The 16,144-nt window shown below is 50.2% G+C and overlaps 1 protein-coding gene across 50 annotated transcripts in view; it reads right to left on the reverse strand.

Annotated features, from left to right (window-relative positions):
• Positions 1-16,144, reverse strand: part of MICAL2 (microtubule associated monooxygenase, calponin and LIM domain containing 2) — a 272,353-nt gene that overhangs the window by 98,165 nt on the left and 158,044 nt on the right. For 14 of the 50 annotated variants that reach the window (XR_012423390.1, XR_006692248.2, XR_012423389.1 and 11 more), the window contains 5 exons: positions 15,244-15,462; positions 14,904-15,005; positions 13,556-13,681; positions 1,918-2,025; positions 712-898 (listed from right to left, as the gene is read on the reverse strand). Coding sequence is in view for 38 of the 50 variants with exons in the window: in XM_074014254.1 (XP_073870355.1) it covers positions 712-898; positions 1,918-2,025; positions 13,556-13,681; positions 14,904-15,005; positions 15,244-15,462 (742 nt within the window). In the remaining 12 variants the exon portion in view is untranslated. Of the gene's footprint in view, positions 1-711; positions 899-1,917; positions 2,026-8,435; positions 8,499-13,555; positions 13,682-14,903; positions 15,006-15,243; positions 15,463-16,144 lie in introns of all 50 variants that reach the window. The other 36 variants (XR_006692246.2, XR_001485002.3, XR_006692245.2 and 33 more) reach the window with 6 other exon arrangements.

The raw sequence follows: 16,144 nt of genomic DNA on the forward strand, positions 1-16,144 counted from the left end.
GTCAGTCCTCACAACCACCCTGAGAGCTAAGTACTACCATTAACCTCATTTTACAGATGAGGAAACTGTTTAAGTAACAGGCCCAAGGTTCTATGGCTAGGAGGTAGTAGTTTAGTTTGAGGGCGTGTATTGAGCGCCATGCTATACTGCTTCTTGTTATAGACGACAGAGCAAATGTCAAGCGCTGAAAATTAGAAAATAATCATTCGTTCCAATGAGCACGATTCCTCCATCAATGTCTTTGTTAGGCCACTTATCAGAGGGAATGTCATTTTGATGGTTATTTTTAAGACACATACTATGTAAATAATATTAACATTGCATCATATGGTGAAACTTACTTCATGCCAGGTGTGGTGCTGAGCATGCAACAGAGGGTATTGGGTTGGATTTTCTTGGCCATACAGGGACAATGGAGGGTGGTGAGGCTACATAAGAAGAGGTACGTAGAGCCCTGGGCACACAGCAGGTGCCCACCAGGACCTGGTATGCCACACCACAGTGCTAATGCTACCCCTTCCCTGGGACCACAGGCAGCCTCCCCTTCTAGCAGGAGCTCCCAGTCTCCCTGAACAGCTTTCCTGATGACATCGTACTTCCTTTTGGGGGTGTGTTAGGTGTCCTAGAGCCGCCAGAGGGACAGGAACCCGAGTCAAGGTCACATCTGAGGCCAAGGCCAGAGCCCAGTGCTGCCCTGGTCCCTGGGGTTACCTTCATCGCAGTCAAAGGTGTAGGCAGCCAGGCGCAAGGTGGTGGCACAGACGCTGCAGCGGAAACACTCCCGGTGGAAGAAGTGGCCCTCGGCGCTCAGCCGCTCCATCACGTACACACGCTTCTTACAGAAGTAACACGTGTCGCTGCCTCCCAGGTTAAGGGGAAATGACTTTCGCATAGATTCCTGGGGATCGGGAGAGAGGAGTGGTGTATTAGGGCTTATCCCAAGCTTTCAAATGCCAAGCTGAGGCTTCAGAAATTCCACACTGAATGCTGGGGACCTCGTGGGCTTCTGTTTCCTGCTCCTGCCACTGCAGCAAAGAGGGAGGGGTAGGAAGATACGTCCTTAACCCAGACCCCAACCCTGCAGGGGCTGCTGTTAACCGTACTCCCAGGCAGGCCGGAGACAACAAGGTGGGCCCCCCCCGAGGTTGGCTGCTCTGGTTTTTGGGGTGGGAGTGATCCTGGTCTGACAGAGTGGGCTTTACTCAAACGTGTCCTCCCCACGATATTCTTTCCAGGATCTGTCCTTGGGATTAAGTGTCACCTGGTTCTGGACAGAGGTCCTGAAACTGGCCTGCTGAGGATGTTTTAGGTGTCCTGTTCCCCTGCAGTGGCACAGGTCGGGTGAGGAAAGCTTGTGGCATCAAATCTGGTCAGTTATAGTCCTAATTGTGAATTGGGAGGGCACGGGCTTGGGCAGCAGTACCCCTGGGCAATTCCAGGGCAATGTGCCAAAAGGAAACAGAAAGAGTGGTCAACTAAAATTCCTGGTGATGGCAGCGAGCAGCCTAGTTTAGAGAAAGGGAGAATTCTAATCAAAGGGATATTTTCCCCATGACTTTTTTCTCAATCCAATGCAAAGAGTCTGTTCAGGTTGGACACTAAACATTGAAAGTGAGACCATTCAATTATGCTCACGGCCTCACCTGGGCCTTTCTACCAGGCCGTTCTCCAGAGCTACAGACAGCAGGAAGATCTCTATTTTCAAAAAGACCACAGGGGACCTGAGTGAGGTCTGTCTTTAAGGAAATGTAGGTTCCCTCTAACTTCTGCCCTGATCCAGCTCATTCTCAGCCCCCTCTTGGCCCAAGAGAAGAGGAGCCTCGGAAGGGCTAGAGCATCCTCTCCGCATCCCATGTGCCCGCCTTGGGATACCAGAGCCAGTGTCTGTGGGTGAAGGCTGGGGGTGCATGTCCTTACCAGGTCTGGAGAGGTGGCCTGGGCCTTAGGTCTGTGATCATTCATGTACAGATTGACCAGGACTTCAGCTGCAGCCCCTATTCCGCTGGACACTTTCCCTACCGTCAGCTAACCAAGAGCAGAGGCAGAGGAGACAGAGACAAAGGTAGAGGCCAGTTAGCACCCAGGAGGAAAACACAAGCAGGATGGATGGGGAGAGGGCTCCTCACCCACATGCAAATAGCACCCCACGACCCAGGAGAAGCAAAACCAGACAGGAGCAGACCACAGGGATTCTGGAGATGGAGAAAATAAAATAAATAAAACCCTGTGGCCACAAAATCACAAATGCTGTAGGATTCCACTTACATGTGGTACCTAGAGTAGTCAAAATCGTAGAGACAGGCAGTAGAACAGTGGTTGCTGTTGTTTAATGGGTACAGAGTTCCAGTTTGACAACAACTAAGAGTTCTGGAGTGGGAGGATGGTGAGGGTTGCACACAAAGGATGTATTTAATACCACTAAACTATATCCTTAAAAAATGGTTAAGGCTGGCTGGGCATGGTGGCTCATGCCTGCAATCCCTGCACTTTGGGAGGCCGAGATGGGCGGATTACCTGAGGTCGGGAGTTCAAGACCAGCCTGACCAACATGAAGAAATCACATCTCTACTAAAAATACAAAATTAGCCAGGGTGGTGGCGCATGCCTGTAATCCCAGCTAGTTGGGAGGCTGAGGCAGGAGAATCACTTGAACCTGGGAGGCAGAGGTTGCGGTGAGCTGAGATCACGCCATTGCACTCCAGCCTGAGCAACAAGAGTAAAACACCGTCTCAAAGAAAAAAAAACAAGGTTAAGGTGGTAATTTTTATGTCATGTATATTTTAACACAATAAAAAAATTTGGGGAAAAAAAAGATTAAAAACCAAAAGCCTTTTAGTCCTGGGTGGGCCACAGGACTATTACATCCACTGCGGGGTGCAAGGCCTTCCGAAGTTCCTGAGCCTCTCATTGCACAGATGCGTACATGAATCCCAGAGAATGGAAGGGTCTATCTGAGGCCACTTAGCAAATAGATCTAAGATTCCAGACTGTACTCTGGTCTCCTGCCCCCCAGCCCTGGGGCATTCACAACTTTACTCAGCAGGGGGATGGGGTAAATGTGGTGCTCAGACCCAATCATTACCCAAAAGGCCCCAAAACCTGCGAGTCAGATAAGCCAAGCAAAGAGAAGAAAATCAGGAGCCACGTCCCCTCAGACAGAAAAGTAGACTGCCACACTGCGGCCACCGTCTTTCAGAGACCCCTTGACCCTGGAGGGCCGCAGGCAGCTGCCCAGGGACCAGCAAGACCAGGGGAAGGGTACGGTCCCAGCTCCACCACAGGCCAGTGCTGAGACTTGGCATAAAGCACAGAACTTCTGAGCTCAGTTCCTCATTTAGTAAAATGGGGAGAGCTATACCTGTCTCCTGAGTTTGTGGGAAGGACTAGGCGAGAGAATGTGTGTCCTAGCACCTGGCACTGAGCAGGCTCTTGGCCAGGACTACCTTGTGTGATATTGTGATATCATCGGAAATATATATTTGGACTCTGCCCCCTGGTTCCCGAGGCAGAGCTCCTAAGACCTTTGTACCTTCCTGAGTGACAGCAGCATCTGACGCAGAGCTCCTAAATCCCTTGGGATTTCCTGCGTGACAGGAGCATCCTTTGCTGGAATGAAGTGACTCTTGAGCTCCTGGATAGCTTCAGGATGGGGCTGGTTGCCAGGGGAACCAACCCTGTGATTAAAGGGTTGGAACTTTCAGTCCCATACACTGACCTACGAGGTCAGAGGGGCTGAAGGTTGAGTTAATCACCAACAGCCAATGATGTAATCAATCACGCCTTCATAACAAAGCCTCCATAGTAACCGAAAAGGATAGGGTTTGGAGCTTCTGGAGGGCGGACCATGTAGAGGACCCTGAAGGGCAGTGCCCCAGAGATGGCGTGGAGGTGCCTACCCTTTCCCACATGCCCTGCCCTGTGCCTCTCCTCACCTGGCTGTTCCTCTCCTCACCTGGCTGTTCCTCTGTATCCTTGATAAGATCCTGTATAATAAACCAGTAACCGTGTTTCCCTCCTCAGGTTTAACTAATTTGCAAGGATGGCTCACAGAACTCAGGGAAAACATTTCCATTTATAGACTTTGTTGGTGGGGAGAAACATCCCCACTCTATTTGGCGACCAAAGGTGAGTGGTGTGAGAGTGGAGAGAAGCAGCTTTGTTTTTTTCTTATACCTTGATTCCTCCCTCCCTTCCCTCCTCTAGATTCAGCCTGCCCCAGCCTGCCTTGAAGCTCCTAGGTCCCTCCAAGCAGGACCACAGCCCACCCTGTCAACAGCAGCAGTATGTGGAATGAGCGCATACTGGGCAGGTGGGACAGGATGGGGACTGCAGCAGGCTCCAGAGCCAGCGCCGGGCAAGGTCAGCTTGGAGACAGGGAGGCAGCAGCTCTGCATGGGCCATGGGGTGCATGGCCCAGTGACAGGCTGTGGGTGCCTGTGCTCCTGAGGGCACCTACAAATGCCTAGACCCCCACCAAGGTGTCAAAGAGCTGGGGAAGGGGTGGAAGCTGACAGCCTAAAGAGCATGGCACAATTACACATACCCGCCTCTGCAAACCACAGCTTGCTCTCCCCTTCACCCCTTCACCCCTCACCCCCAACTCTGGAAGCCTACCCTGCTATTGCTGCAGTCTCTTCTTGGGGGAGGCAAATACATACAGCACGAGATTCTAGAAACACTGCTCCTGATACCAAGATCGTAGAGGGAGGGAAGCTCTAGGTCCTCCCCAGCTTCTGAACCCAGCCTCTGGGAGTTGTGGCCAGCGAGAGCAGCAATGGAGGCTGCAGGGCCTCTGGGCAAGAGTTGATAGCCATCGCCACACCAAATAACAGTAACTTGTGTGTGGGTGAAATGATGACCTCCATCAAAACCCAAGACTGCCCTTGGGAGGCCACATCTAAACTGATAAGAGAAAGCCTCAAATATAAAGCAGGGAGTCCAGGGAACTGCAAAGCAAATGACAGGCTCACCACAGCTCCCCTATTCCTGGTAGCAGTGCCCATCCTCGGGGCCTAAGGCTAGCTCACTGGCTTCCAGCAAAAGCACAGGCACTATATAGGGCTGAGCAGGAAAAGGAGCGCCTGGCAGGCTGGTGTGAACAAAGCCCAGGAGCCCCTTGCTCCCTTTCTCATTAGGAAGCCCAACATTACAGTAACTTTGAAATGGTCACTCCAGACCATGTGTGTGGCTTTGGGGCCTACAGAGGACCTGGATGCATGCTTGCTGGGGGTGTCTGATCCCTTGAATTTAGACAGATGGGACCTCATCAGAGTTTACCAAGCCTGCCACTTCTTGGGAGCAGCTGTCAGGCCTGGCACCCCCTTCCACCCTTGCCTCTACTGTGGCCCAACCTGGGAGGGATTAGGATTCTGCTTCCAAGCACACTGTCTGCCATTTCCAGGAGGCCACAAATGCCAAGAAATTTAGCCCCTGCTTCCAAGAAAGGTTCAGGTGTATAGCTCAGGACAATAAGTCATTGTTTGCCTGATGTTCCATCCCCTGCTGGGACCCCCAACTTGGCCACTCAGATAGGGGATACAAAGGACTTCCTGGGCTTTTATCAAAATAAAGAGGGGAGGAAAGTCAGGGAGGTCAGTTATACTCTTAGCACCACCTGCCCAGCCCCTTGTGTGACTGCTTCCACCGGCCCAGTGTGTGAACTGGCTCCACAGTATTCTCCCAGAAAGGCACCACAGTGATGCCAAGATACCCACGCACAATTACTGCCTTCCCTGAATAAGCAGAGACTATACTTTCTGGAGCTTTTACTACAAATCCCTAATGAGATCTTATTAACCACTTAGCTAATAAGCACTTTGTGCACTGAGCTTCTGAGCAACCCTGACTTGGGGAGGCATTACTGAAGCATGCAGAGGGCTGCGAGGTTGCTAGGAGGTACTGCCAAAACTGAGCAGTTGCAGAGCTGCTCCATTGTCCTACAGCACAGGGCACAGTCTGGGTCATCTGGGCAGGGGATCCAGGATGAAGACCACATCTGGTTCCACCTATCATTAGGTCCAAAAGCCCCCTTTCTCTCTGTGGCACCCACACATCCACCCTGAGAGGGTGACATTCTTTCTTTTTTTTTTTTTTAAGTAAAATGAAAGCACCCTTAAGGAAATCAGTATTGGGTCTCCTACTTGCCCTTTCCAACCTGATGAAATGCATTCCAGAATCACCAAGAGGTAGACCAGCACTTCTTTGAGAGGTCACAGGGAAATGAGGTGATGGAGAACTTGTCTCCCGGGATGAGGGGAGAGCCTTTGAAGCCCACCCCAAAGGCCAATGTGAAGGTGAATGTTTCCCTGGGCATCAAGGGTTATCTTCTATTTCCTGACAGCAGGACGGCCTTACCGGCTCTCAGAGTGAGGATATAACTAACTAACTGGCTTCTGCTAGCTCATTGCTCCTCAAACTACCTGTGGCTAATGACAGGTTTTTTTTCTTTTTAAATATTTAATCCATTATGGCTGGTTATTTCCAGATACAAAGAAAATAAACTAGAAATACGATCACACACTTGAATGTGTGGCAGTATCAAATGGTTCTACAAGTTTCCAACACTTAACTCTCTCTCACTTGCTATCATGGGATTATAGCCCAGTCCCTGCCTGTGGACCACACTTTGAGTAGCACTGCTCTAGTCAACTGGGGGAATCACCAGGTTCTCAGGATCCTGAGAAATAAATGCTCAACTCATGGAGAAATCCCAGATAAGTCATCCTGGTGTGGACCTCAGGGTTAGAGCCAGTGGCTCCTACCAAAGAGAAGCATGCACTGATGGCAAGCCACCAGGCTCCTGGGGAGGCTGGTCAAGAGAAGAGCTTATGATTAGGCTGGGAACAATTCATCTGAATGCAAAGTTGGGCAATCTGATGATCTAGTCAGAGATGATCATGTTCCAGCCACCAGTTTTTTAAGAATTAGTAATTTCGAAGTCTGCTTTTTAGTAATTAGTAATTTTAGTAATTAGTAATTTAAGAATTCGTAATTTCGAAGGGAGTGCTTTTGCAACCCTTTATACATCTCTCAATATTCTTGTAATTTTCAAGAATTTGGGTGTTTTTCATTACCTTCCCCCCCTCTTTTGAATTCTAATTATTTTTCAGCAAATTAATTAGAACATTTCAGGAGGGCAATCATCTTGCAACATATGCCATTTCCCTTCTGTGAGCCTCAGCTTCCTCATCTGTAAAATGAAGAGACTACCACCAACCTTGCAGGGCTGCAGAAAAGACTCCTGAAAGAACCTGGGCCATGCAGGAGGTACTCGGCAGATAGTGAGTCCAAAGCACAGCCACTGGGATAAATGCTGGAGGGAATGGATACCCCATTCTCTGTGATGTGCTTATTTCACATTGAATGCCTGTATTCAAATACCACATACCCCATGCATATATACACCTACTACATAACCACAAAAATTAAAACAAAGCATGGCCATTTGTGCAGCGTTGCATTTCCATGTTCTAGGACTTCTCTCTTGTCTTAAATCACTTTCCGCTGCACAAGAATGGCATGGCCCACACAGGACGAGCTCCCTGCCTCCTCTCCCCAGAGCCAATCTAGATAGAAACATGGTGACGCAGCTGTTTTCACACGCACCCATGCCAGAGACTGCAGAAGATGGCTAGACCTCTACAAAGAGGCATTTTCCAAGTGATCCTGTGACCCCGGCGTAGAATATGACGGGCCTCGTCTGGATATCAGAGCGTTCCTCACACTGCACCAAGCTGGCCCATCTCCCCCTCAGTTTGCACTCCCTGAGTGACCTGTCTTATTCACCTTGACATTCTTGGCACAAGGCAGATACTGTGAATGCAGGAAAAAGCAGTCTCCAGGCCCTGTTTGTGTGAGAACAATGGAAACGGCCCTCCCTGCACCTGGAACTGAGCCAAGATTACCAGGTGTCCCAGCTGCACTTCTCTACTGAGTTTGGCCACCTGCAACCATACAGCCTGCCAGGAGCATCGAGCAAGTCCACGTGGGTAAGGCAGCAGTGAGAGCAGAATGTGCAGGGCCTCAGAACGGAGGGCTCACAGGAAGAGGAGCTTTTGACAGGTAGGGCCAGAGGGGGTCTGCTGCGTCCACTTGGGCAAGGACATCCTCACTGAGGAGTCCCTGGATGAGAAGACATCAGAGGACAGCCTGTTGGACCTGATTCCTCAGCCATATGCCCAGGGCTGGGGGTAGGCGGGCAGGCAAAGAACTCAAATCACTATGTTCAAGGATGTCTGGAATTACAAGTTCAGAGCTAAGACGGAGGCCTTAGGGGCTGTGAGCTCCCAGTACAAGCACATGTCTGCCCACCTTCATCCCTGGTGCCAGGCACTGTGCTGCTGATCATTGCACTTAACTCCCAGAGCCCTGCAGGTGGGTCTGATAATCCCCCTTTGCAGGTGAGGCAGCTAAAGTTCAGGGAGGCTCTAACTCACCTGAGGACGCACTGTTCTCAAATGGCTGGGATGAAAATGGAACCCTGAAGGTGACTTCTTTTCCTTTAGAAAGAGAGGGATCAACATGCATTTTAGGTAAATAAGATTTCTTTCAGAATTCTCTTCCACTGGGGAAAGAGAAGCTTTACAGGACACTTCAGGAATTTTGCATAGGTTAGGACATTGCAGTGTTCCAGTTACCCTCAGGAGTAGCTGCTTTCTTCTCCATTTTATAGGTTAAGAAACTAATGCTCAGAGAGGTTCACAAACTTGTCCAAGGCCACACAGTGAGTAATTTGTGCTCTGAACTCAAGTCTGATTTGAAACTCATATCCTTCTTCCATACCAGCACTCTGCAAATTAAAACCCCCCAGGCTGGGATGCACACAGGAGACCTCCAAAAGGTTGCCTAGCTCTATTCCCAGGATAGGAGGAGGAACAGTGAGGTTGGAGGCAGCCTTGAGACCTGTCCCTGAGATTTATCCTCCTACCAGATCAAAGGCAGATTGCCCCAGACAAAACTTCCCAGCATTTCCCTGTTTCCTTCTACTATGCAAATCTCTAGAGTAAACCCTGCAAATCCAGTTTTAAAACAAACACCCCCAAGGGTAGAGAAAGCTCCTTTTAAAATGCTCAGTGATCTTCTGACCCTGGAGGACTGAGGGGCAATTCCTAGCCCAGTGAAGGCCACCCCCAGCCCCCGCCCCGCCCCGACTGCCCAGCTGTGCAAACGCTCAGTGCCTTCTTGTTCTTGCAAGAGCTCACCAGCATGGCAAACAGCCAGCAGCCAATAGCCATCCCATGGGCCAGATCAGCAAAGTGGCCTCCCTTCTGGAAAAGCGAAACTAACTAATGGCTGATAGGGAGCCGAGATCACAGAAGAGGGCTGGTTGATGGGATGGTGCTGGGGACATAAAACTGGGCATAGGTCTCACAGTCCACAGCCTGGAAAGACAGACTCTGCCAAGGATCTGAGCTCCCCATGAGAGCCCTCAAGACTCCCTGTGACCATTCAGGCCAAGAAACCCCCAGCACCACTCTGAATTTTACAGTGGAATATCAATCTGAGAGAGTGGGCAAGTGGAGTCTGAAAGCAGAGCCCTGGCTCCCTGTCTTGGAGTCAGCAACTCAAGTTTGCATCCCTGTGAGTAACAAGTGCTCCTCATAGTAAGTTTGGCTAAGTCAGTTCCCATGAGGAGATGATTATTCCTGCATCCTCGGAATTGGCGTGGAAGACCCTAGGGCAGGAACAGAGACACGCTGCCTGTCAGGAAGTTGCCAAGGACTAACCATCAGTTTCCACGTGCATTTTTCTTCCTCTTGCTCCCCTGAATTCAGGCAAACTTGGGTCAATTGAGCAAAAAGAACAGCCCAAAATCTGTTTGGAAGAAGCATTAAGACCCCAGGCTCTAGGACAGAAGCTCCCTGAGCTGCACCAGGATAGAATAAATCTGTTTATCACCAAGTCATCACCTACTTTAAGGAACAGCCAGTTCTCTCCCCAAAGAAGGTTGTGATTCTGCCAAATTCTGCATGTGCAAAGCCCAGTGCTGAATCAACGGTGGGGCAGAGTTTGGGGAGGGAGGGAAGTCAAGGCAATGGGTGAGGCTGGCAATATCCTTTCTAAGACTGCTTGAAACTAGAAACTCACCACTCCATCCATAGCTGCCTAAAATGGACTCACAGTGTGACCTGCATGAGCCTGCAAGTGTAGGTACTCAGAAAAACTGAGGCACAGAGAGGCTAAGTGACTTGCCCAAGAGTCCATTCTAAGAGTTCCTCCACCATTCCCAGCCATACTGTGAAAGAAACATTAGCCAAAAATTAAGATGTTGGAAGCTGTCAAAATAGTCCAATTACATCATCATCTAATGACCAATGCTGGCTTGGGAGATTGAATTTTTTAAAAGAACAAAAATAGGGCAATTGTTCTACCACAACTGGGGAGAAGCAAGGAACAAAGCTGTAGAGTTGGGGAGAGCAGATCTGGGGTTGGACCCCAAAGCCCTCCCTGTCCCTGAGTGTGGGGGTTTACATGGACACAGCCTCTGGGCCTCTGACAAGGCCTCCATGCACACGTGGCTTCTGCAGGACACAGGAGAGCACTGGCCTGGGAGTTGGAACACTGGGCTCCAGTCTCCTCCCTGAGCCTTTGCCTTATCTGTGACTCTGCTCCTGCTCAGTTCTCACGATCACAGGAAGAGCTCTCCAGCCCCCACCCAACCACTCCATTTAAAATCGCCACCCTTCCCTCCCCAGCATTCCAGGTCCCCACCACCAGCTCTAATTTTTTCATAGGAAATAGTGTCTTGCCCTCTAACACATTATATAATTTACTGATATAATATGTTGATTGCTGTAGGCTACTAGGGTGTAAGCCTCATTAGGGCAGGGATTTAACTCTTATTCATTGATGCATATCCTGACAGCCTGAAGTGCCTAAACATTGGATTTTCATGCAGTAAATACTTGTTTACTGAGGGTGGCGGTTCACGTCTGCAGTCCCAGCTACTCAGGGGTGGAGGGCTGAGGTAGAAGGATCGCTTGAGCCCAGAAGTTTGAGGTTGCAGTGAGCTATGATTGCACCACTGCACTCTGGGCTGGGTGACAGAGAAAGACCCTGTCCTCCTGCCAAAAAAAAAAAATAAATTTGTTGAATGAATGAATGAATGTTCACACATTGGCTTTCGGAGTGACACTGGTGGAGAAAGCTCCTTTTGCAATGCTCAGTGCTCTTCCGACCCAGGAGGACTAAAGGGTAGCTCCCAGCCCAGTGAAGGGCGCCCCTGCCCAGCTGCGAAAACGCTCAGTGCCTCCTTGTTCTTGCAAGAGCTCACCAGCATGGCAAACGGCCAGCAGCCACGCCACAGGCCAGATCAGCAGTGGCCTCCCTTCTGGAGGAGAAAATTAACTAATGGCTGATAGGGAGCCGAATCTTCAGGGGAGGGCTGCCTGAAGAGCCAGAGACAGCGGCAGGCAGGGCCTCAGCAGGAGTGAAGATGATGTGATGGGGACACGCTTAGTGGCTGCAAGCATCTCTGCCTTACCCAGCAGCTGTGCATGCTCCCAGCAGGCTGCTCCCTGCCCTCTTAGAAGGATCGAATGCCCAGTGGAAACCAAGTCAGGGTATTTCAGAGGTGTAGGGGCTTTTTTTGCAGCAGTTCTGGCCCCAACAGTGACCATGCCAGACTTTCCTGGGGATGAGAGAAAGGCAGGGACAAGAGATGGCCTTGCCTGGTCCTACCCTGAAGGGCCTAGGCAGCTAGAGGGGGCTGGGCCAGAGAGAAGCAAGGTGTGGGCCTGGCTGACCAACTACGGGCACAAGCCACTGCCTGGTCTGTGCCCAAGTGCCTTCTCCCCTCCCACCATCCTGCCAAGGGTGCCATGACCTTTTCCCATAGCAGACAGTATGTGCCTGGGGAAGGCACCTTTCCCTAACTGGGCAAAAAGCCTACCCTGCAACCTTGCTGATGGTGAAGACAAAAGTGCCTGTCTCCACTCACACAGCTCACTGGAACGTGAGCCCAGAACCACTCTTACTGAGGTAAAGAGGCCCAGATAGGTCAGGAGACTTAAGGTCAAACAGCCGGCCTGTGGCTGACCTGGAGCAGGTGGCTGGGGATCTTGATATGCTGAACATGGCTATTTTCAGTGGCATTGAAGATCATGTGTGTGTTTCTCTGTGTTACCCGTTTCTGGGGTGCTTCCCATTCACATTGGGGGCCTCAGATGGGGAGGGGCTGGTAAGATTCCTTGTTCCTTTCTTATGGACTCTACCTACACCATTCTCCTCACAGAGGTGGGGGCCAACAGGGGTGGGACCCCTAATTACACACCAAGAGGCAGTTTCTAATTTTTCACTAATGCAATAGCATGGAGCTGGTTTGTGCACCAGTTTAACAGCACAGAAACAGACCAGCACTCCTTCTGGCAGTGGCACATTCAGCATGACACACAGAGCCTCGGTGGGAGCCAGACACACTGGCTGTGAACAGAGAAGCACAGTTGGCGGGGTGGAGTGGGGGAGACTCCAAACCTACTCCATGAGCAACAGCTCATGAGGTAGGCTTCACACCCATTTCTAGATTCATTCATTCCAGAGGCCAGGCTTCCCAGAAGACAGAATGTCTCCCACCCCAGCCTGGTATTGTTCTCCACACAGGAGGTAACAGGAGGACAAGTCAAACACGAAAAGCACTCCCAAACCCAGTCTTAATCATTGTTCGTGAGTGCATTTCATTAACTGCTTAACCAAAGTTAGCTCCCCACTCTTCTCATCCTCCATGCCGATCTCTGCACTACTGAGTCGTCCTTCTAGAACGGAGTAGATCCTGCAGTGGCTTCCTATGACCCAGAGGATAAAATGAAATTCCTTTATACAGAGTGGGCTCACTTCCACTCTCCATGCCACCATAAATGCTTTTATTCCCAAGTTCAAGTCACACCAGACATTCTATCTTTTCATGTCATGCAAGCTCTGCCTGCCTGCCTTTGCACAGGCTAGCCCCTCTCCAAAACGCCCTTGCCCTAAACTTCTCTCTAGCAAAATCCCCCCATGGAACCTTCAACAGTCACTCAGTTCCCATATTACCTTCTCCGTATTACCTCCCAGTCTTCTCCCCTCTCCATTCCTACAACCTTGCCCTTTATACCTCTTATAGAATGAATGGTGTTACGTTAAGTTTATCATGTGAAATTGCCATCTTATTAGGACAAAACAGGCAAGTTTCGGCAGTATGTGATGTGATATTTGGTATCATCAAAATGTCATTTATTTCTATGCTAATGTGCTATTTCCCATCTCAACTGTAGTAAGGGAACGGCACTACCCTCTCTGTTTTCTCAGCATCTGGCACGGAGGTTGGCATATGGTGGGCCCTGATTAATGCTTGCTGGATGAATGAGCCCTGTTTGGCAAGCTTCTGTACGCCGCCTGTTCTGCCGTGTTGTGTGCTCTAACACAAAACCAAAATCGAATCCAGCACTGTTGTAAAATATCTTACAAATTTTTATTCCAGCCAAGCCAGGCTCAAGATGTGTGTCTGTGCAGGTCAAGTGGAGCATGAGAACATCTGGGAACATGCAGGCAATGGGGAAAGCAAATTGTTCAGGACAACTACCTTTCTGGCAGGAGAAGCAGAGTCAATAGTTGATGGAGAGGAAGAAGCAGCTGGATCAGGAGACGGGAGGCAAGAGGGAGGAGACGGAGGATGAGTGTGAAACAGGCCTTTAGAGAGTAGTTTATTCTGCACAGAACAGAAATAGAAGAAACAAGGATTATCCCAGGAGTCACACCTGGTCATCATGCCTCGATCATGCAGTCCCATGCCTGTGCAATCAAGGGGGCAAAGAAAGGAGACCCATGTCTCTGGACAACACAGAAACCCCTGTCTTTGGAGCCAGAAAGGATTATCTGCCTCCTGGTTATACAGAATTCTGCTGCAACTATTCCAGCTCCCTTGTCACACCAAAATAGCTCATGCAGATTCAATCTGTTCCTGCCTACATCCGCCTCAGACACCAACGCCAATTACCAAAGCCCTCACCCTGGAGCTTGGTATGAAGTAGCAGCTGCGAGCTTAGGAGAGGAGAACCCTGGGCTGCTTTAGGGCAGGTGGCCACAGCAGGGGCCTCTATAGCTGCAGCAGGCAACTGTGCTAGCGTCCTGGCAGGCATGTGGAATCCTAAAAATGAACGAAGTGTAAAGCATCCTTCCCACACCAATGATTCCACCAAGTAGCAGAAGATGCAGGTCTGAAGGAGACTAAGTGAAAACAGCAGAGAGGTAAGTTCTAGGGACAGGCGTGCTGTGAGGGAGGGAGGACTTTACACATGCACCCACCTGCAGGATCTCATTATCAACTCATTTCCTCTTGAGCACACACTCTTCTTTTCGCAAATTTCCAAATAAGTACCTGGCTTGGAGGAGGCTGTACTTCCGAATTCTAAGGCAAAGCCATTCTTGTTGGCTTGAATTTATCCCATGGGGAAGTAGAGCTCCAGTTACCGCATATGGTTGGCCTCATCATTCAGTATCTTCCTGATCAGGGCCACAGGGAGATTTCTCTCCCACTCAAAAACATCACAAGCAACTGGGTAAAGGCACTGTGATTCTGCAACTGATGACTGTTTCCTCTTTGTGTTGACCCTTAGGAAGCTCAGAGCCTGCTTGGAAAATATCTAGGGTCTACTGGCTTGTGCTTCTGTTTAGTAATGCCTTTCTTGATCTAAGTTTACTTTCCTGTCTTAGTTTTCCCTTTCTCTTGATGTATTTACTTATTTTGAATCTTTGCATTTGGGTCTTTTTTAGATGCCAGCTTGTGTTATTTGATGGCTTGAAAAATAAATAGCTCCTCATGCTATAAAAGGAGGAAGGAGGAGAAAATTGAGCTCAGAGCCTGATTCAAGGTCACTTGGCTGGATGTCCAACATCTGGGTTCCTGGGGGCTCTGAAAGCCCCATGTTTACCTGCGGGAAATCCCCGTGTCCAAACATGGAGGCAAGGTGAGCCGCCTTCTCTTTAATGTTCTTTGTGTGAAATTCCCTGTTGGCCAAGTTCTGAGCCCTCTTCTGCAGTGAAGGTGAGAAAGGAGAAAGAAAAGAGAGAGAGTGACAGAGGCTGAGACAGTTGCTTCCAAGAAGTGGGTGAGGGAGGCAGCCGGGGGCCTTGTCTGCTCACCACACACAGCAGGATGGGAGACAGGGCATGGGCAGAGGGAGGAGGAACCCACCTGGGTAGGAGGAGGGAGGGGAAGAAAGGAAGTCACCCAGACGTGGACAGAGACAGGGCAAACAGTGAGTCTTTCACCTGGAGAATCTTTTCCTCCACTTGCTGCAGCCGCCACAGCACCCCGGAAAGAGCCTGTGCCCTCGGGCGGGTAGAAGGCAGGGTAGCGAAATTTTCTGTCCCACCCAGCTGTAGGTCAGACTTGGCTCTGGCTCTCCAGGGCCTGCTCAGGCACTCGCTGCCAGCAGACACTTGCTTGAGCTCTCTGAGCACATGCCCCGTCACGACCACAGAAGGGAACTGGGAAAGAGGGAAAATTAAGCTTCCTTCCCTACTGTGGCCCTTTCACACCCCCCGCCATGAGGGATCCCCCATGAAGACCAGAGACAAAGGGCGCGCCAGGTGCAACCCTAAGTAAGATTCCAAACCAGCCCCAGGTGTTGACTCTCCACCACCTGCAGCAAAATTGCCTGGCCTCCTCATTCACAACACACGGTCCCGGGCCTCACCCCCAGCCCCTGAATCAAAACCTCTACAATGCTGGTTCTCAATCCTAGCTGCATATTGACATCTAGGGTACTTAAAAAAAAAAAAGACCCAATTCTGGGGCCAACCTCCAGAGATTCCGATTGGATTGTTCTGGACTGGGCATGAGACATTGGTAGTTTTTTAAAAGCTCCGCAGGTGAGGCAGACAGACATAAAATTGCGGCATTGCATTCACACCGACCTTACTCAACCTCCACCACCTGGGAGCAACACACAAATCCTAATGCTGACCAGACAACTTTGTGGCTTATGGTCAATGATAGTGATTTGGTTCAGATTCCAAACCCAGGAGCACTACCTGCCATAAGCCACACTCCGTGACTGCCAGCTGCCTTCCTGCCCACTATGCAGGTCCTCAGCTACTCTGGCACCAGGAAGGCCTTTACCACATCCCAGCCTTACCCCTTCAATGGGTCCAGCCAAGTGGCCACCTG

This window comes from Macaca fascicularis, chromosome 14 (genome assembly GCF_037993035.2).
Source record: "Macaca fascicularis isolate 582-1 chromosome 14, T2T-MFA8v1.1".
NCBI classification, from domain to species: domain Eukaryota; kingdom Metazoa; phylum Chordata; class Mammalia; order Primates; family Cercopithecidae; genus Macaca; species Macaca fascicularis.